The sequence below is a fragment of the Carcharodon carcharias genome, chromosome 10 (genome assembly GCF_017639515.1).
Source record: "Carcharodon carcharias isolate sCarCar2 chromosome 10, sCarCar2.pri, whole genome shotgun sequence".
Classification (NCBI taxonomy): domain Eukaryota; kingdom Metazoa; phylum Chordata; class Chondrichthyes; order Lamniformes; family Lamnidae; genus Carcharodon; species Carcharodon carcharias.
In genome coordinates, this window is record NC_054476.1 from 145,032,169 (window position 1) to 145,052,640 (window position 20,472).

Below are 20,472 nucleotides of genomic sequence, written 5' to 3' on the forward strand. Positions count from 1 at the left end.
TTCCTCTCTGTCCCTGCTTCAGGTGCCTCCATGTTGCAGAAACTGATCGAAGAGACAGACAAGTTTGTAGTTTTCACAGAAGAAGATTCCGGAGTGTGTGATCAGCTGTACGGGAGTGCAGCGTGTCAGACAGATGATGTGATCCACCGGAACTGGCTGATTGAACTGGTGAACTCCCAGGTAATGTAGGAATTGAAGAGGAGCCAAGCTGGGATCTGAGGGGAGTGGCTTTTTGAGGAGAAAGTTTAACGTTATGAAGTAAATCCCAACCGTTCCTGCCAGTTAATACAGCAGCTCCATGGCACTGATCAAAACAACAAACGCTGAGAGCAGGAAATTGTTCTAAGTGGTCTCTTTCTCTCTGATCCCATTCTCCCACCCTTCTTCCTCCCTCTATCCCCTCCCTATCGGCCCTCCTTGCTTCCCTCCTGCCCCTTCCTCCCTCACTCCCCCATTCCCTCTCTCTCTCCTGCTTCTCCCTCCTCCCTCTATCCTCTCCCTCTCTCCTCTCATCCCCCCCTCTCCCCTGCCTCCCTCTCTCTCCTCCCTCTCTCTCCTCCCTCTCTCTCCTCCCTCTCTCTCCTCCCTCTCTCTCCTCCCTCTCCCTCTCTCCCCTCCCTCCCCCTGTCCCTTCCCTCCCCCTCTCTACTCCCCTGTCCCCTCCCCTTCCCTTTCTCCTCTTCCTCTCCCTTTCTCCCTTCCGTCCCCCTCTCTCTCTTTCTCTCATGCTACCTGCCCTCTGACCCTGCTCTCAATCTCTCTCTCTCTCTCTCTGTCTCCCTCTCTCATGGTGACTCTCCTCTGACCCTGCTTTCTCTCTGTCTTTTTTCTTTTTCTCTCTCACACATGCTGCCTCTCCTCTGACTGCTCCCTCTCTCTCTCTCTCTGCCGTTAGGTGATGTTACGAGGTGCTGAGACGGTGGGCTGTGTTTTTGTCAGTGCCACCAAGGCCCAGCTCCTGCAGTGCCTCCACCTCCCAGCCTGGTACAGCGACACACTCAAACAGAAAACCACCTGGACTTGTCTGCTGGATGGCATGCAGTACTTCGCTACCATGGAAACCAACCCTGCGGAGAAGGAGGAGTGCCAGCTTTGGTTAGAGGTGAGTTCAGAGGTCATCTATCACCCCTCCAGGATCAGTGTCTTTCCCAGGGTCCCTCTTCCTCTCCTGAGGATACCCCATACTGGTTCTCCGGCTGCCAGCCCAAGCTTTGGAATTCCCTCCCTAAACCACTTTACCTCGCTCTCCTCCTTTTAAGACTCCTCCTTAAAACCTTTCCCTTTGATCAAATTTTTGGTCATCTGTCCTAATATCTCACTATGTGACTCAATGTCATTTTGGCTTGATAATGGCTCCCGTGAAGTGCCTTGGGATGTCTTATTATGTTAAAAGCGCTATAGTATATCATCCTACTGCCAGTGGTTCAAGCCTGAATCCACACAGTGTGTGTTGTAGTTGAGCTGTTGAACCATGAATAGCATCACAAAAAAAGCCCAGTCCCCTCTGCGCATGATGCCCCCGTAGACAGTGGTCCCTGGACGGTGGGAAGATCAGTCCCTTCTTTCTTTGATACATTCTCGAGATGTGGGCATTGCTGGTAAGGTTGGTATTTCAAGCCCAACCCCTGAGTCCTCGGTTAAGGGGCGACACGGTTCAAATTCTGACACTATCATGTGTCCCTTCAGGTCAAGAACATCGAGGAATATCGAACGCGTAACCTCGATTCGGTGGCAGAGCTGATGGAGAGCGGTCAGGCGGTGGGGGGGATGGTCAGCACCACGACAGGTGAGAGGAAGCAATCAAGAGAGACAGGGGTTGCACTGGATGGGACGACGCGGGATAGAATCATGACGGACAGACCACAGTTCCAGTCCACAGCCACAACCAAAACCACAATAACTTCTCATTGTCCCCAACGGCAAACTGACCACACCCAAGATCACAGATGGAAACCCAGTATGAGGTATCAGCTGTGGTTCAGTGGGTAACACTCTCACTCCTGATTTGGGAGATAGTGTGTTCAAGACCCAGTCCTGAGATTTGAGCACAAAACACTGACGCTCCAGTGCGGTACTGAGGGGGTGCTGCACTGTCGGAGGGTCAGTGCTGAGGGGGTGCTGCACTGTCGGAGGGTCAGTGCTGAGGGGGTGCTGCACTGTCGGAGGGTCAGTGCTGAGGGGGTGCTGCACTGTCGGAGGGTCAGTGCTGAGGGGGTGCTGCACTGTCGGAGGGTCAGTGCTGAGGGGGTGCTGCACTGTCGATCAGTGCTGAGGGGGTGCTGCACTGTCGGAGGGTCAGTGCTGAGGGGGTGCTGCACTGTCGGTCAGTGCTGAGGGGGTGCTGCATTGTCGGAGGGTCAGTGCTGAGGGGGTGCTGCACTGTCGGAGGGTCAGTGCTGAGGGGATGCTGCACTGTCGGAGGGTCAGTGCTGAGGGGGTGCTGCACTGTCGGAGGGTCATTGCTGAGGGGGTGCTGCACTGTCGGAGGGTCAGTGCTGAGGGGGTGCTGCACTGTCGGAGGGTCAGTGCTAAGGGGGTGCTGCACTGTCAGAGGGTCAGTGCTGAGGGGGTGCTGCACTGTCGGAGGGTCAGTGCTGAGGGGGTGCTGCACTGTCGGAGGGTCAGTGCTGAGGGAGTGCTGCACTGTCGCAGGGTCAGTGCTGAGTGAGCGCTGCACTGTCGGAGGGTCAGTGTTGAGGGAGCGCCGCACTGTCGGAGGGTCAGTACTGAGGGAGCGCCGCACTGTCGGAGGGTCAGTACTGAGGGAGCGCCGCACTGTCGGAGGGTCAGTACTGAGGGCGTGCCGCGCTGTCGGAAGGTCAGTACTGAGGGGAGCGCTGCACTTTGGTATGTGTCAACTTTCTGGCCCCATCTTCCCTCTCAGGTGGATGTAAAAGAACTCACGGCCACAATTGAAAAAGTGGAAGTAATGTTCTTCCCAGCACCTTGGCCAATATTTATTCCTCAGCCAACATTGCTAAAAACAGATTATGGTCAGTTATTTCATATTCTGTATCTAGGCCATGCTGTACCTGTCATGTCAGTGTTGACGCTGAGTTACATTTCCCTGCACACACGCAGGGACCAAAAATATTTGCCGAATGAGGTGTAAATGAAAATTGCGAGTGGCACCGCCTGGTTGAAGCTGGTTTTCTTGTCTCTATTCAGACTGGAATCTGCCAGCCCAATGCCATCAGACACAGCAGGTTCAGAGGATTATCTCTCGCTGCAGTTGTCGGATGTACTACGTCAGTTACAGCCATGATATCGAGCCCGAGCTGGCAACCCAGATCAAACCACCCGAGATACAGGAAAACCAGAAAGAGGATTTGCTGAAGAAACAAAATGGTGGGTGTGAGAGTTGAGTCACGTGCGGGCGATAAAACTTAGACAAAGCGCCTAGGACTAGACATCATGGCCACAAATGAGCAGTATGAAGCATGTCTCAAGATTAGGAAGGAAACATTTCTCCCCCACCCTTGTACGGAGGGCATCAGATTGACTCTGGGAGCAGGCAGTAGATGTGGGAGGTAGCTGGTACCTTTCAAAGAGGAACTGCGCAGAGTTCTGCTGAGAAAGGGGGAGTGAAGCGCAAGAGAGATAAACAACACAGTTTTTGTTTTATTTCAGGGGAGCCGAGTGCCACATAGTGGGCACGCACTGATGGTGTGGGAGGGGACATCATGACAGAATAGTTGGATGCAGCTTACTTGGGAGAATAGCAACGGTTGTACAAATTTCAGGCCAGACAATGGCCAGCCCCTATTGGCCACCGGTTGTAAATCTGTCATCCTTTACACTTTGTGTTTGATGACGCATTGGTGATTCTGTCCAAATCTCTTCATCCCCACACCGCTGTGACATGGAAATTCGGCTCCAGGTCAGGATATGAAGGCCTGTTTCATGTATCAGAGTGAATACTGAACAGGCTGGGGCTCCTTCTCCAGAAAACAGATGTCTGGGGATGACCTTAGCATGGTCTTTAAAATTATGAAAGGATTCAATATGGTAGACATAGAGAAAATGTTTCCACTTGTGTGGACGACCAGAACCAAGGGCCTAAATACAAGGCAGTCATTAATAAATGCAATCGGGAATTCAGGAGAAGCTTCCGTACTCAGAGGGTGGTGAGAAAGTGGAACTCGAATGGTATACATATACTTAAGGGAAATCTGGACAAATACATGAGGTAGAAAGGAAAAGAAGGATATCTGATAGTGTGAGAGGATGAGAGGAGACTCCTGTGGAGCAGAAACACTCTGTAAATTCTATATAATCCAGAGAATGTATGGTCGACTATCGCATTTTTGGAGTCAGAATTTGAACTTAGATTTAAAAAAAAACTCATTAAGAGTGGCCTTGAAGCTGTCAGACTCTCATAAGACCCCAACTAGTTCATTAATGTCCTTTAGGGAAGGAAATCTGCTGTTCTTACCCGGTCTGGCCTACATGTGACTCCAGACCCACAGCAATGTGGCTGACTCTTAACTGCTTTCTGAAGTGGCCGAGCAAGTCACCCAGTTGTATTATACTCACCATCAGCAGTTTAAGAAGCTGGCCCATCACCACTTTCTCAGGGCAACTAGGAATGGGCAATGAACGGAGTGAATAACGCTCTTCAAAGAGTTTGGGTGCAGGCAGGACTTGTGGTTTTAACTTATTCATAAATGATAGCTAACAGAGTCACCCGAGTACAGCAGAATTAAATCTCCAACTAAATGGAGGGTAGTTATATAATACAAATTATCTGCATGATATCAATCCCAGTTACTTACAGCAGCTTAAAAAGACTCTGGCATGAAGCTGTTGCATTGTTGTAAAAACACAACTGGTTCACCAATTTCCTTTAAGAAAGCAGCCCTGGGGGTGATTGCTGGGTGAATTTACCTGATAATCTCCCGACGGCTGGTACTTGTGGTGTCACTGTATGGAGCTGTCCCTCCCCCACTCTCCCAGCAGAAGCTTGCAGTCAGATACACAGGATAGGCTCCCACCCTTAGCAATGCAGCCAGTTGGGAAGTCGTTGTGTGGTTCTCTGTCTCAATGTAATAGTCTCCCTTTATTTGTGTTTTATTTTCTCTGGCTCTCTTTACTTTGAATGCAATTTGGACTTAGGCGCTGTGGACACTTTCACCTTGATCCACCACGACCTTGAGATATCCACCAACCCGGTCCAGTATGCCATGATCCTGGACATTGTCAACAACCTACTGCTGCTTGTTGAACCGAAACGTAAAGTACGTCGCTTGTAGAGATTGATAATTCTGGGATTATTAGTCCCTGGAGTATGTGTGTGTGTGTCTGTGATTGTTAACTCCTGGAATGTATGTATGTGCCAGAAATAAAACCTGTGTCTGGGATTATTCATTGCTGAAGGCAGAAGTGTCTGCAGTTTGATCCCCAGCCCACTCTGTTAGCTGATGGTTGTGGGATGAGTGCAGGTTTACACATTGCACAATTCGTGCCTACCCCACCACTGCCCTGTCTCACCAGGACAAAGAAGAGAACTGTGGACTGGATTCCTGCTCCTCATCTCTGTCCAGTGATCCAGGGTCAGAATTCGCAGATGTAGAGTTCAGGCGGGGGTGGTGTTAGGGCAAGGGCAGGAGAGGGCAATGCTGCATAACATTGAATAGCCTACCGAGATCCATGAAATGTGTACCCCAGTGAGAGTCAGTGTGTGTGTGTGTGTGTAACCCGTACCCCAGTGAGAGTCAGTGTGTGTGTGTGTAACCCGTGCCCCAGTGAGAGTCTGTGTGTGTGTGTGTGTGTGTGTAACCCGTACCCCAGTGAGAGTCAGTGTGTGTGTGTAACCTGTACCCCAGTGCGAGTCAGTGTGTGTGTGTGTAACCCGTACCCCAGTGCGAGTCAGTGTGTGTGTAACCCGTACCCCAGTGAGAGTCAGTGTGTGTGGAACCTGTACCGTAGTCGGTATCAGTGTGTGGGAGACATGATCACCAGGATGAGGTTTCTTGTATCCTTTCTGCATTTGCAGGAACACAGTGAGCGAAAACAGCGAGTCCGCTTCCAGCTGGAGATCTCCAGCAATCCCGAGGAGCAGAGGAATAGCATCCTCCATCTTCAGGATGCGGTGAGGAAGCATGTTACACGGATACGACAGCATGAGAAACAAATCTACCTGATCATGAAGGTAACTGAGCCTCTTATTCTACCTGCTAACGGTCAGCAGAAATACAGAGCCCCTCCCATTCCCAACCCACTGCCTACAACTACAGCCTACATTTCTCTAGCACCTTTAACATAGTAAAACATCCCAAGACATTTCATAGGACTGGAACCAGACAAAATTTGACACTGAGACACCTAAGGAGATATTAGGACAGGTGGCCAAAAGTTTGGTCAAATAAGTAGATTGGAAAGGAAAGGGAAGTGGGGAGTCTGAGAGGTTTAGGGAGGGAATTCCAGAGCTTAGGGCCTCGACAGCTGAAGACATGGCTGCCAATAGCCGATTAAAATCGGGGATGCTCAAGTCTCCTCTGTATGGAGTGTTGTGTGCCAGTGATGTATCTATAATAAAACCAGAAAGGATCAGAAATGCTCAGCAGATTAGATGGTATCTGTGGAGAGAGAAATGTCTCCGTTAATGTGAAAGGTCAGCGACCAATAACCAGCTTTTAAGTGAGAACAGAGCCAGGGAAAGCGTTGGACAAATGAAGAAAACAGAAACTGAAGAACTAGAGTGAGGGATCAGATTTTCTCTTTACCGAAGAAGTTTCTATGATCTGGAACGCTCTGCCTGAAAGGGCGGTGGAAGCATATTCAACAGGAACTTTCAAATGGATGAATGCTTGAACAGGAAAGGTTTGCAGTGTAAGCAGGGGTGGACGGACAGTGATACTAATTAGATAGCTCCAGTAAAGAGCCAGCACAGGCATGATGGGTGAATAGTCATCTCCTGTGGTGTACAATTCCAGGTCGCTGCTGGGGTGGAAAGGGGCAGGAGCGATTAAATGAAAAAAAGAGATGATGGTGCAAGGCAAAGGGTTATGAGACAAGTAAAGAAAAGGTTGGGTTCGGAGGAGGTGTAAATGACAGAATAGCAGAGGAAATGCAGGAGAATCCAACAAAGCAGACAAAGATCCTGTGTCTCAGGAATGTGCAGAGAAGACTGGGGAGATTGCAAGGATGCAGACTAACTCACAGCCATGCACTGATGGAGGAACTTAACCCTCTGTTAATGCAGCACTCCCTCAGTACTGACCCTCCGACAGTGCGGCACTCCCTCAGTACCGACTGTCCTCGATGCTTCCTCAGCACTGACTCAGACAGTGTGGTGCACCCTCAGGACTGAACCTCTGAAAGTGCAGTCCTCCCTCAGTGCTGATCCTCTGACAGTGCGGCACTCCCTCAGTACTGCCCCTCTGACAATGTGGCACTCTCTCAGTACTGACCCACCAACAGTTTGGCACTCCCCCAGTTCTGCTTTGAGTGTTAACCTGGACTATGTGCTCAAATCTCTGGAGTGGGACTTGCACCCAGGACCCTCTGATTTAGGGATGAGAGTGTAACCCGTTGAGCCATAATTTCAATGTTCTACTGAGTTTTGTGAGGAAACAATATGTTGGATGAGGATTATTGGTCATTCTCTCAAAGTCACTGCAGGATGACCTCAGGAGCAACGTGCTGATAAAACAGAGCCAGGACCTGCAGACACGGTTGAACCAGGAGAAGATGGACCTTCAGGCCAAGAGCGAGGAGCTCAACATCCTAATCAGGCAAGTGCAGAGCTCTCTCACTCACTCCTGTATTTAACTGGGTCTCTACATAACGGCCCCATTGCACCTTCCTGTTACACTGACCCAGTCATATGTACTGAACCTATTACACAATTCCGGTACACTGACCCCATTACACAGTACTGTACTCATTACACAATCCTGTTACACGGGGCCAGTCGTTTGCACTGACTCTCTCACTCTACACTGACTTCCTCACTTAATGCAGTCTTGCACTGTTTTTTGGTTACATACAGTGATCTTATTATTCCCAGATCAAATAATGACGTTTGGATAGTTTCTCCGGCAGTCCCACTCGGAAACCTCACTGCTGTAAGTTTGTGTGTCAGCTGTGCCTCAGTCTCAGTCTGATTTACAAGGTTCTGGGTTTAAGTCCCACTCCAGGGTTTGAGCATTAAAATCAAGGCTGACACTGCAGTGCAATACTGAGGGAATGCTGCACTGTTGGAAATGCTGCCTTTCGGAAGAACTCTCTCAATTGGATATAAAGGATCCCATGGTCCTATTTTGAAGAAGAACAGGGAAGTTATCCCCAGTGTTCTGGCCAATATTTATCGCTCAATCAACATCACAAAAAAATAGATCAGGTCAATATTACATTGGTGTTTGTGGGATCTTGCTGTGTGCAAATTGGCTGCTGCATTTCAAACATTATAACAGTGACTACACTTCAATGACTGAAGAGCTTTGAGATGTCTGGTGTTCATGAAAAGTGCTATATAAATGCAAGTCTTTCTTTCTTTGAGTGACAGGGATTGATTTTAGTCACAGAATTTGTATTGAGTATCCTCCATTCACTGTATTTTCCTGGTGTAACAACTCTCCTCTTATTGGGAGATGTTGCTGCAGTTTTGGTCGTGAGTTCTATTTGCTGTAGTTCGTACTGACTGTTTTTAAATAGACTCTCTAGACTGTTTGCTGTCGTGCACTGTTTAAACACACTGTCTGCTGAGTAAATTAACTTTGTTTGCCATAGGTAGACCGTCTGCTGAGAGTGTTGCCTTAAAGCCCACACAGACTCCAACTCATTGGTTCTCACATGTCTGTCAATAGACACTGCATTTTTCTTACCAACTTTGCTGATTTCATCTTATGGTTGCTAGCTGAATGGCAGCAGTGATAACCTTGGTTGTTCCTGTTACCCTTCTGCCTGTTTGCTCACTCAATCTTTCCTGAAAGCGAACACACTTAGGGCATTAAACAAAGAATGGTGAGTAGGTGGAAGTGGTGCTGGCTGAGGGTGGGGGTCGGTTGGGATTGGGGGTGCGGATGTTGTGGGAAAATCTAAGGGCGAATTGGACCAATATTTGATAGAATGGGCCCTTGAGATACTAGCCTGACTCAGGGACCATTCCAGTCTCTAGGTAGCATGTGGAATAGAGTCTAAGTACAGCACTGAGCCAATAATCAATGACTGCATCGCCTTTATGGATATAGGATCAGGAAGAGGCCCTTCAGCCCCTCAAACCTGTTCTGTCATTCAGTTGGATCATGGCCTCAATTCCATTTACCTGTAGGGTTGCCAACTCTGATTAAATGTATTCCTGGAGGTTTCATCACATGACTAGCCCCCACTAGTTGGCCAACAATCCATCCTTATGACGTATTGCCTTCCCATGGTAATTGGATAGCAGAAAGATACATTACCCAATTGGATGATGCTTGATTGTCAGTCAAGTTGCCTTTTTCCCCCATTTTCAATATTTTTATATCCGGTGAAATGTTCAAATAAAATGAAAAATAGAACAATTTTTTTTAATGTCCTGATGATTTTTCTCCAGGATTTCACACAGCAGTGTCCTGGAGATTGATCTTCAATTCCTGGAGATTCCAGGCCAGTCCTGGAGGGTTGGCAATGTTATTTACCTTATCCCTAAATTACCCAACAAAAATCTATCGATCTCAATCTTGAAAGCACCAATTGACCCCACCCCCCCCACCACCCACCTCCCACGCACCCCAGTTCTCCCCTCCTTCTCACAGCCTGGGAAGGAGAGTTCTAGATTCCCACTCCCTTTTGTGTGACGAAGTGCTTTTTGGACACCACCCCTGAACAGCCTGGCTCTGGTTTTAAGGTTCGGGACTCCCCAACTCACCGGCCCCACCAGAGGAAATGGTTTCTCTCTACCTACCCCATCGAATCCTTTAATCACCAACATCTCCTGTTTGATCACCTCTTAATCTTCTAAGCTGAACTGAGTAACCCTGTCACTTGTATTTACCTCGAGCCTCCTGGAAAGTTCTGATCAACAACAAACAGAGACTAATTTATAAAAATGCCATTTAAATGATATTTTTGTTTTCCCTTATACAGTCTGAAAGGAAGAATCTCCCTTTCTATATCCCTTTTCACAATCTCAGGATGTCCCAAAGCATTTCAGAGACATTGAAGTACTTCTTGAAGTGGAGTTGCCATTAGAAATGTAAATATACTTTTCCTACAGCCCATGAAGTATTTAGTAATATGACAGCCAAAAAGCACAGCAAGATCCCACTAACAGAATACTAGCAGTCCTTCCATCTCACGCCAAGCCACGGGGTCTTGTTTACCGCTTTGATCTCTTTGCCCCATGATCTGCTGACCCTGCTTGATCCCTTGACCCTGTGCCTTTCAGGTGTTTTAAGGATTTCCAGCTGCAGCGAGCAAACAAGCTGGAGCTCCGTAAGCAGCAGGAGGATATCAGTGTAGTGAGGCGTACTGAGATTTACTTCGCCCAGGCGCGCTGGAGGCTGACGGAGGAGGATGGGCAACTTGGCATAGCTGAGCTGGAGCTGCAGCGATTCCTGTACAGCAAGGTAACGGGAACCTGTATGGAAACCGGAGATCAGTAGTGGGGAGCTGGGGACCAGACGCGGGGAGCTGGGGACCAGAGGCGGGGAGCTGGGGTCCAGTCGAGGGAACTGGGGACCAATCGAAGGAATTGGGGACCAAGGGAATTCCCGGTGATGGGTTATCCAATGTATAAATATAAGGATTTTTAGGGCCACATGGAACCCATCAGTCCCAAAAAGCTGTCCCCTCTTTGATAGCTGAATCCCACCTCCCTCACCCTGTTCCTCAATCCTACCTCCTCACCACCTCCCTAGCACTGATCCACAAGGAAGGTTGCAGTCACTGTCACACACACCACGTGGTGGGGAGGTTTACTTGACTAAGTGTTGTTTATCAAGGAAGTGAGAGAGAGAACACAGAGGGTCAGTCTGGTCATGGAGGATCGTTTTGTTTACAGAGGGTCACTACACAGAGGGACAGCCCGGTCAGGGACGGTTTGTTCAGTTTCAGAGAGTCTGTCTGCTTGGATTCTATCATCCAGGACTGAGTATTCTCTTTTCCTACAGGTGAATAAATCAGATGACACAGCAGAGCATCTGCTGGAGCTGGGGGCCTTCACCATGAACAACCTGCTCCCAAGCTCCCTGTACAAGGTAAGCAGAGTGACCTGTGTTTATACAGCACCTCCTCAACTTCCCTAGGAACACGAGAGAGTTTCAGCTACTATGAATTACTTTGATGAACAGTCACTGTTAATATTTAGGAGCGATGTAAAGGAATGAGGAACACTGTGATAGATTCCTGCACCTGGAGCTCGTGTCCGTTACAATCTGGAGTGCACTTTGCTGGAAATATAAACTTAAACGATACCCCTAGAAGATTAAGTTGGTGATCTAATCAAGACATTTAAGATGATTGAAGGATTCAGTAGGGTCGATGGTGAGAAAGCATTTCCTGTGGTGAGGGGTTGGAAAGCCCTTAAAATTCGAACCAGGCTATTCAGGGGTGATGTCAGGAAGCACTTCCTCACACAGAGGGGAGTGGAAATCTGAAAGTTGCCCCCTGCTGAGGCTGAAAACTGAGATGATCAGTTTTTCTTGGGTGTGAGTATTAAGGATATTGAGGGATCTGGAACCAAGATGGAATTAATCTATAGATCAGCCATGATCTAATAGAATGACACAACTGGCTCATGGGCCTACCATATTATTATTTAAATAGAGCACTCAATTAACACACAGCAAGTTGTCGTAAACAGCAGTTGAGATAAATCTGTTTCTTTCTTATTGCCTGAGGATAGAATTTTGGACCCAGGACACTGAGGAGAATTCCCAGCTCCTCAGAGAGTGTCCTGGAATTTTGCTGTCTCTCAGTTAGACAGAAAGAACAAAGAACAAAGAAACATACAGCACAGGAACAGGCCCTTCAGCCCTCCAAGCCTGCGATGATCATATTGCCCGTCAACTAAAACATTTTGCACTTCCAGTGTCCGTATCCCTCTATTCCCATCCTATTCATGTATTTGTCAAGCTGCCTCTTAAACACCACTATCGTACCTGCTTCCACCACCTCCTCTGGCAGCGAATTCCAGACACTCACTACCCTCTGCGTAACAAACTTGCCCGCACATCTCCTCTATAGTTTTCTCCTCTCACCTTAAATCTATGTCCCCTAGTAATTGACTCTTCCACCCTGGGTAAAAGCTTCTGACTATCTACTCTGTCCACGCCACTCATAACTTTGTAAACTTCTATCAAGTCGCCCCTCAATCTCCGTCGCTCTAGTGAGAATAATCAGAGTTTCTCCAACCTCTCCTCATAGCTAATAACCTCCAGACCAGCCAGCATCCTGGTAAACCCCCTCTGCACCCTCTCCAACGCCTCCATATCCTTCTGGTAATGTGGTGACCAGAATTGCACGCAATATTCCAAGTGTGGCCTAACCAAGGTTCTATACAGCTGCAGCATGACTTCCCAGCTTTTATACTCAATACCCCTGCCAATGAAGGCAAGCATGCCAAAGCCTTCCTGACTACCTTATCCACCTGCGTTGCTACTTTCAGTGACCTGTGGACCTGTACACCCAGATCCCTCTGCCCGTTGATGCACTTAAGGGTTCTGCCATTTACTGTGTAATTCCTGCCTGTATTAGGCCTTCCAAAATGCATTACCTTGCATTTGTCCGGATTAAACTCCATCTGCCATTTCTCCGCCCAAGTCTCCAACCGATCTATATCCTGTTGTATCCTTTGACAATCCTCTTCACTATCTGCAACTCCTTCAACCTTGGTGTCATCTGCAAACTTACTAATTAGCCCAGTTACATTTTCCTCCAAATCATTTATGTATAACACAAACAGCAAAGGTCTCAGCACTGATCCCTGCGGAACTCCACTAGTCACAGCTCTCCATTCAGAAAAGCACCCTTCCACTGCTACCCTCTGTCCTCTATGACCAAGCCAATTCTGTATCCATCCTGCCAGCTCACCTCTGATCCCGTGCGACTTTACCTTCAGTACCAGTCTGCCATGAGGGACCTTGTCAAAGGTCTTACTGAAATCCATGTATATAACATCCACTGCCCTTCCATCGTCAATCACCTTTGTCACTTCCTCGAAAAACTCGATCAAGTTAGTGAGACACGACCTCCCCTTCACAAAACCATGCTGCCTCTCACTAATACGCCCATTTGCTTCCAAATGGTTAGTAAATCCTGTCACAAAGAATCTTCTCCAATAATTTCCCTACCACTGACGTAAGGCTCACCAGCCTGTAATTTCCTGGATTATCCCTGCTACCTTTCTTAAACAATGGGACAACATTGGCCATTCTCCAGTGCTTTGGGACCTCACCCGTAGCCAGTGAGGATACAAAGATTTCTGTCAAGGCCCAGCAATCTCCTCCCTTGCCTCCCTCAGTACTTTGGGGTAGATCCCATCTAGCCCTGGGGACTTATCCACCTTAATATTCTTCAAGATGCTTAACACCTCTTTTTTGATCTCAACATGATCCAGGCTATCTACACACTCTTCTTTGACAAATCGACCACTAAGTCCTTCTTTTTGGTGAATACTGATGAGAAGTATTCATTCAGTATCTCTCCTATTTCTTCTGGCTCCACACACAGATTCCCAGGTAGGGCCTCAGTTTAATATCTCTCCTGAAAGATGGCAACTTCAACTGCACTCTCTCAGTACCGACTCTTCGACATTGCAGCAGTCCTTCAGTATTGACCCTCTGACAGTGCAGCACTCCCTCAATACTGACCCTCTGACAGTGCGGAACTCCCTCAGTACTGATTCTCTGACAGTGCGGAACTCCCTCAGTACTGACCCTCCGACAGTGTAGCACTCCCTCGGTACTGACCCTCCAACACTGCGGCACTCCCTCAGTACTGACCCTTCGACAGTGCAGCTCTCCCTCAGTACTGACCCTCCGACAGTGCAGCTCACCCTCAGTATTGCACTGGGAGTTTCACTCTAGATTATTGGTTTATGTTGAACTGTACCTGATGGGAGCCAATAATGAAAAACATAATGCTGGAAATAAACAACATCTAAGGCTCCCTGAGGAGATGATCCGTGTCTCTCTTTGGGCCTGGCCAGCTGTTGTTTCCAGCATTTTCTGATTTGCTTTCAACCTGTAAGTAATAAGAATGAGTAGAGATCTTAAGAAAAGAATCACCGAGACTGTGATTTGGAGTGCGCTATTGTACTGGGCTGAAAATGGCCCTGGAGAAAAGTGGACATCCAAAGACAGAAAGCTGTGAAATGTGGTTCTGGAGAAGGATGGGGCAGGTCAGCTGGAGAGAACACGAGAGCAGTGAAGAAATTCTCAGGATGGTGGAGGAGGAAAGATCGTCAGTGAAACATCATCAAGAACAGGCAACGAGGTTCGATTGGCCATTTCTAAGGCATGGGAACTTGCTGAAGGAGGTGATTGAAGGAAGATTAGAGGGATGGAGACCAAGACGGAGAAAGGGAATGATGGTGTTAAACAACTTGAAATTGGAAGTAGGAGGCTCCTGCAAGCAACTGAAGAGGAAAGCGCAAGACCACGAGGAGAGGAGAAAGTAACAGAGGAGGTCACCTCGGGCAGATCACTTTACACCATGTGGTTCTTAACAGCAATGGTGAATCGATTGTGGGTTCACCAGGGTATTGAGTGGACCAGTCCTCACCTACCCTTATTGATACTGATCCTCAGGGGACATGTAGAACCTATGCTGACTTAACTGACCAGAGTCAGTGTGTCAGAGAATGCTTCAGTTGCCCCGGGATTAGGAAGCGGAGAGTCAGTCAACTCCTGATTTTCCAGTTGTGCGTATTGTGTCTGTATCTCTGTGTGTGTACCTGACCGTGCCTGTGTGTTTGTGTGTTTGTAGTGTGGGGATATTTTTCACGTACGTTGCACGCTCATATGTGAACATCATTAACTTGCTATTTTCTTTGGTTTATTAGTTAGTTAAACCCTCCTTGCCTGTTTTACACTGAAATACGGGATGTTGAAACTCCGACCACTTGCACGCTCAGGTTTAATGTTTGGGTTTTGCCCAGGTGGTGTTGCGGCCTCAGAATCCCTCGCAGTCAGCCCGGCAACTCGCTCTGAGAATCTTCAGCAAGGTGCGGCCCCCAGTGGGCGGGATCTCAGTGAAAGAGCACTTTGAGGTAAGTTTTTAACCAATCACTCGAGTTACGTGAGAGCCAACTGCAACCTGTGATCCAGTCATCAAGGAAACTTGGGATTGCAGAGTTAGAAAATAAGGACAGACTGCCTCACCATGGAACCCACCCCTGCCACACATCACACACACACTGATCTATCATCAGTACAGACTGCCCACCATCACGTTAAAGAGGATATTAGTACAGGTGACCAAAAGCTTGATGCGAGAGGTTTTAAAGGAGTATCTGAAAGGAGGAGAGGGAGGCAGAGAGTCTGAGGGAGAGAATTCCAGAGCTTAGGGGCCCAGGCAGCTGAAGGCACGGCCACCAATGGTGGAGCGATTAAAGTCGGGAATGTGCAAGGGGCTAGAATTGGAGGATCGCGGAGATCATGGAGGGAGAGAGATAGGAGGAGGGAGGCCATGGAGAGATTTGAATATGTAGGTGAGAATTTGAAAATTGAGATGGTCGGCCATCGAGCACAGGGGTGATGGGTGAACAGAATTTGATGCAAGTTATGATACAGGCAGAACCCTAAATCCAGCTGGAAATGGATAAATTCGCAGGATCTGCCATGTTCCAAAATAATCTTTTGCCTATACCTGGAATCCACAAGGAGAGAATATTTCAGAGGTGACTTTATCATCTCTGGAATCCATCTGTGTTTGGATTGTGGTGCTTTATCCGGGCTATTCCAACACTTTCTTGCTGCCCTCCCATCTTACCCTCTCCATAATCTTCATCCAAAACTCTTCTGCCTGAATCGGAAATCACATTCACCCAACAGCCCGTGTGTCCACTGAGCTACACGGTTTCCTGGTCTGGCAACATGTCAGCTTTAAAATTCTTATCCTTGTGTTCACATTCCTTGGGTGTGCAGAGGCTTGTGGAAGGGGAGGGGGAGTTTGGGAGAGAGGGAAGGTTTGAGGAGAGGGGGAGGTTTGAAGGGAAGGGGGAGGTTTGGGCGAGGTTTGAGGGGAGGGGGAGAAGACTCAGTTTTGAAATTCTGGGCAATGTTGACTTAGAATCCAGACTGGGAGATGAGCTAGTTTCACATTCAGTGAGGAAACAGTTATATTGAATTTCCAGTATGGAAACAGACCGTTTGGTCCATTGGTCTGTGTGGGTCTGCTACAATCCCATCTCCCTCATCTCAGTCCTTCAGTTTATCTCTTTATCCCCTTTTCTCTCATGTACTCGTCTAGGTTCCTTTTGAAAATATTGAAGCTGTTTATTTCGACCACTCCCTGTGGCAGCGAGTTCCACGTTCTCACCACTGTCTGAGTAAAGTGGTTTCTCCTGCATTCCCACTTAAACTTATTTGTAACTAATTTCCATTTATGGCCCTAGTTTTGAATTCTCCACAAGTGGAATAATTACCTTCAGATCTAAACTGCCCAATCAATTCCTCACTTGAAAGACCTCTATTAGATCAACTCTTTTTTAAAAGGAAAAAGCCTTAACCTAGTAAATCCCCCCTGGATAGGTGTAATTTCTCAGCCCTGACACAATCCTTGTAAACCTTTCTCCAGTGCTTCTATGGCCTTTTTGGAATCTCTAACTATGCACAATTCTCTTAAGCGTGGCCTCACCAGGGCTCGATACAAGTTTAACATAACTTCATTTCTTTAGAGTTTTATAGCCCTGGGATTAAATCTCAGAGCTTTGTTAGCTTTTTAAGTTGCTTTGCTAACCTGTGATGTTGCTTTTAATAACATGAGCATCCATATCCTGAGATCTCTTTGCTCTTCTCCCTCACTCAGATTCTTATTTTCTAAGTTGTTGCTGATGTTTCTGCTTTTCAGTTAACACCTTATAGTGGTGAACGTGGAAGAGTGTATTGAAGATCAGGTGGGCGGTACTGCTGACAGGAAAGAGAAGGGGGAGATCCTGAGCAAGGAGCGAAGCTTGACGAGATGTTGGTGGCGGCAGAGGGACAGCAGGCGGAGGTGGGGTCAGGGTGGCAGAGAGAGAACTGGGTGCAGGCATGGCAACATTATACATTCCTTTGTAAAGAGACTTCAAGGTGATTTAGACAAGTTGAGTGAGTGGGCAAGTACCTGGCAGATGCAGAATAATGTGGATAAGTGTGAAGTTGCCCACTTCAGTAGGAAAAACAGAATGGCAGAGTATTATTTAAATGGTGTTAGATTGGGAAATGTTGATGTACAAAGGGACCTGGGTGTCCTTGTACACCAGTCACTGAAAGCAAACATGCAGGTGCAGCAAGCAGTTAGGAAGGCAAATGGTATGTTGACCTTCATTGTGAGAGGACTTGAGTACAAGAACAAGTACGTCTTACTATAGCTATACACCTGGAGTATTCTGTGCAGTTCTAGTCTCCTTACCTAAGAAAGGATATTCTTGCCATAGAGGGAGTGCAGCAAAGATTCACCAGACTAATTCCGAGGATGGCAGGATTGTTGTATGAGGAGAGGGTGGGTCAACTATTCACTGGAGTTTAGAAGAATGCAAGGAGACCTCATTGAAATGTATAAAATTCTTTCAGGACTGGGCAGACCGGATGCAGGGATGATGTTTCCTCTAGTTGGGGGATCCAGAACAAGGGGTTACAATCTCAGGATACGGGGTAGGCCATTTAGAACTGAGATGAGGAGAAACTTCTTCACTCAGAGGGTAGTGAACCTGTGGAATTCTCTACCACAGAAGGCTGTGGAGGCCAAGTCACTGAATATATTTAAGGAGGAAATAGATTGCTGGACTCTAAAGGCATCAAGGGGTATAGAGAGAGTGCAGGAGTGTGATATTGAGATAGAGGATCAGCCATGATCATATTGAATGGTGGAACAGGCTTGAAGGGCTGAATGACTTACTCCTGCTCCGATTTTCTCTATGTTTCTATATGTTGGGGTGAGGTCAAGGTAACAGAGGGAAGCCGGTTGGGGGTGGGGTCAGGGTGACAGGGGAAACTGGATGGGGGCGGGGTCAGGGTGACAGAGGGAAGCCGGATGGGGGCGGGGTCAGGGTGACAGAGGGAAGCCGATGGGGCCGGGGGTCAGGGTGACAGAGGGAAGCCGGATGGGGGCGGGGTCAGGGTGACAGAGGGAAGCTGGATGGGGGTGGGGTTATGGCATCCGTCAGCACTGATGAACCACCTTTGCACCTCGGTTTCAGGTGAATGTGGTCCCATTGACCATTCAGCTCACCATTCAGTTCTTCAGGAGGATGATGGGCTTCTTCTTTCCTGGGCGAAATGTTGAAGAGGATGAATCAGGAGCTGATGAAGAAGACAAATCCAAACTGGTGACAACAGGTGAAAGCAGCAAGGAGTGGAGAATGTGGCTCGTGTGGTGCGATGGGGCCAGTGGGTGGTGGCGGGCCTCGGGAGGGTGTGGGGGGGGCTGGGGCCGGGAGGAGGTGTGGTCGGGAGGTGGGGGCAGGGAGGGGGTGGTGACCATCTCGGGAGGTGCTGGGGCTGAGCTTGGCAGGGGGTGGGGCCAGTGGCGGGTCAGGGAATGGGGTGGGGGTGGGACTGGGGCAGGGCCAGGGCAGGTGTGAGGTCGGGAAGATGCTGGGCTGGGGAGGAGGGATCTGGGTGTTCTTGTGCATGAAACACGAAACATTAGCGAATAGGTGCAGCAAGTAATTAAGGCGGCAAATGGAATTCTGGCCTGTGTTGCTAGGAGGCTGGAGTTTAAAAATAGGGAAGTCTTGTTACAGCTGTACAGGGTGTTGGTGAGGCCGCACCTGGAGTGCTGTGTACAGTTTTGGTCCCTGTATTTGAGAAAGGATAGACTGACATTGGAGGCAGTTCAGAAGAGATTCACTGGGCTGATTCCTGGGATGAAGAGACTGAAGTATCAAGAACGGCTAAACAGGTTAGGCCTTTATTTGTTAGAGTTTAGAAGAATGAGGGGTGATCTTATTGAAACGTACAAGATTCTGAGGGGGCTTGACAGGGTGGATGTTGAGAAGATGTTTCCACTATTGGGGGAATCTGGAACTAGGGAACACAGTTACAGAATAAGGGGGCACTCATTTAAAACTGAGATGCGAAGGAATTTCTCCTCTCAGAGGGTAGTGAGTGTCTGGAATTCTCTACCCCAGAGAGTTGTGGAGGCTAGATCACTGAAAGTATTTAAAGAGGTAGATAGATTTTTGAAATATCGGGGAGCTGAGGGATACGAGGAGCTGTCACCAAAGAGGAGTTGAGGCCTGGGGCAGATCAACCCACGATCTTACTGAATGGTGGGGCAGGCTTGAGGGGCTGAATGGCCTACTCCTCCTGTTTCTTATGATCTAATGCGTCAGGACCAGCGTGGGAGTGGGGCTAGGAGAGGTTAGGCTCCAGGGAGGTTGTCGGGGCCGGGCAGGGGAGGGGTGTTGCTCTTGGCAGCCATTAAACGGAACTGACTGTGCGGCTGTGTGCATGGTGTGTGGGTATTGGGCTGGGTGTGTGTCGGTGGATGCGGGGGCTGAGCGTGGGGGAGCCTCAGGGCCGAGTGTGGGGGATTGGGGTGGTGAGCCTGTGGGTGTTGGTGAACACTGACCATTTTGACACATGGTCCGTTTGATTTTCTGAGCAGGGATTCCGGTTAATGTGAAGTCTCGCCAGCTGATGGTGCCTGAGGAACCTGTGACATTGGGAGCTGGGAAAGGAGTCTCTGCTGGACTAAACAGGGGCTCTGGAGTGAGGAGATCCTTCAGGAAGCTTCCGGAGGTAGGTCAGCTCCCCCTCAGCTAATCAGAGTGATTCTGCTTCTCCCAATCTTTTTTTTCTTCACACGTCCACCCTGCACCCACACCTCCTTCCCCAGCTCTCCCTGACAGTGCTGACGCTGGCTGGGGCCACTTGCATCAGCACTCTCACGGGAATTCACAAGGGCAGGAAATCCTCACCTCTGCCCCAAATTCTGCTATAGGATCTGTCAGCCATGGCTCAGTGTGGAGCACTCTCTCTGTCTCTCTCTCTCTTTCCCCTCAAGTGAGAGGTTTATGGATTCAAAATCAACTCCAGAGCACTTCATTCAGTCTGACACTCAAAACAGAGGGAGCACAGCACTGTCAGAGGGTCAGTACTGAGGGAGTGCCACACTGTCAGAGGGTCAGTACTGAGGGAGTGCCACACTGTCGGAGGGTCAGTACTGAGGGAGTGCCGCACTGTCATAGGGTCAGTATTGAGGGAGTGCTGTGCTGTCGGAGGGTCAGTACTGAGGGAGTGCCACACTGTCAGAGGGTCAGTACTGAGGGAGTGTTGAGCTGTCGGAGGATCAGTACTGAGGGGGTGCTGCACTGTCAGAGGGTCAGTACTGAAGGAA

General features: G+C 48.5%; 1 protein-coding gene across 2 annotated transcripts in view; it reads left to right on the forward strand.

The window, feature by feature from the left end:
* LOC121283233 (protein KIAA0100-like) overlaps positions 1 to 20,472 on the forward strand; it is an 82,360-nt gene that overhangs the window by 52,229 nt on the left and 9,659 nt on the right. For both annotated transcript variants that reach the window (XM_041197562.1, XM_041197563.1), the window contains 12 exons: positions 23 to 180; positions 896 to 1,102; positions 1,687 to 1,786; positions 3,169 to 3,348; positions 5,116 to 5,237; positions 5,996 to 6,151; positions 7,615 to 7,736; positions 10,373 to 10,553; positions 11,097 to 11,183; positions 15,086 to 15,196; positions 18,329 to 18,467; positions 19,741 to 19,874. In XM_041197562.1, the coding sequence (XP_041053496.1) occupies positions 23 to 180; positions 896 to 1,102; positions 1,687 to 1,786; positions 3,169 to 3,348; positions 5,116 to 5,237; positions 5,996 to 6,151; positions 7,615 to 7,736; positions 10,373 to 10,553; positions 11,097 to 11,183; positions 15,086 to 15,196; positions 18,329 to 18,467; positions 19,741 to 19,874 (1,697 nt within the window). The remainder of the gene's footprint in view (positions 1 to 22; positions 181 to 895; positions 1,103 to 1,686; positions 1,787 to 3,168; positions 3,349 to 5,115; positions 5,238 to 5,995; positions 6,152 to 7,614; positions 7,737 to 10,372; positions 10,554 to 11,096; positions 11,184 to 15,085; positions 15,197 to 18,328; positions 18,468 to 19,740; positions 19,875 to 20,472) is intronic.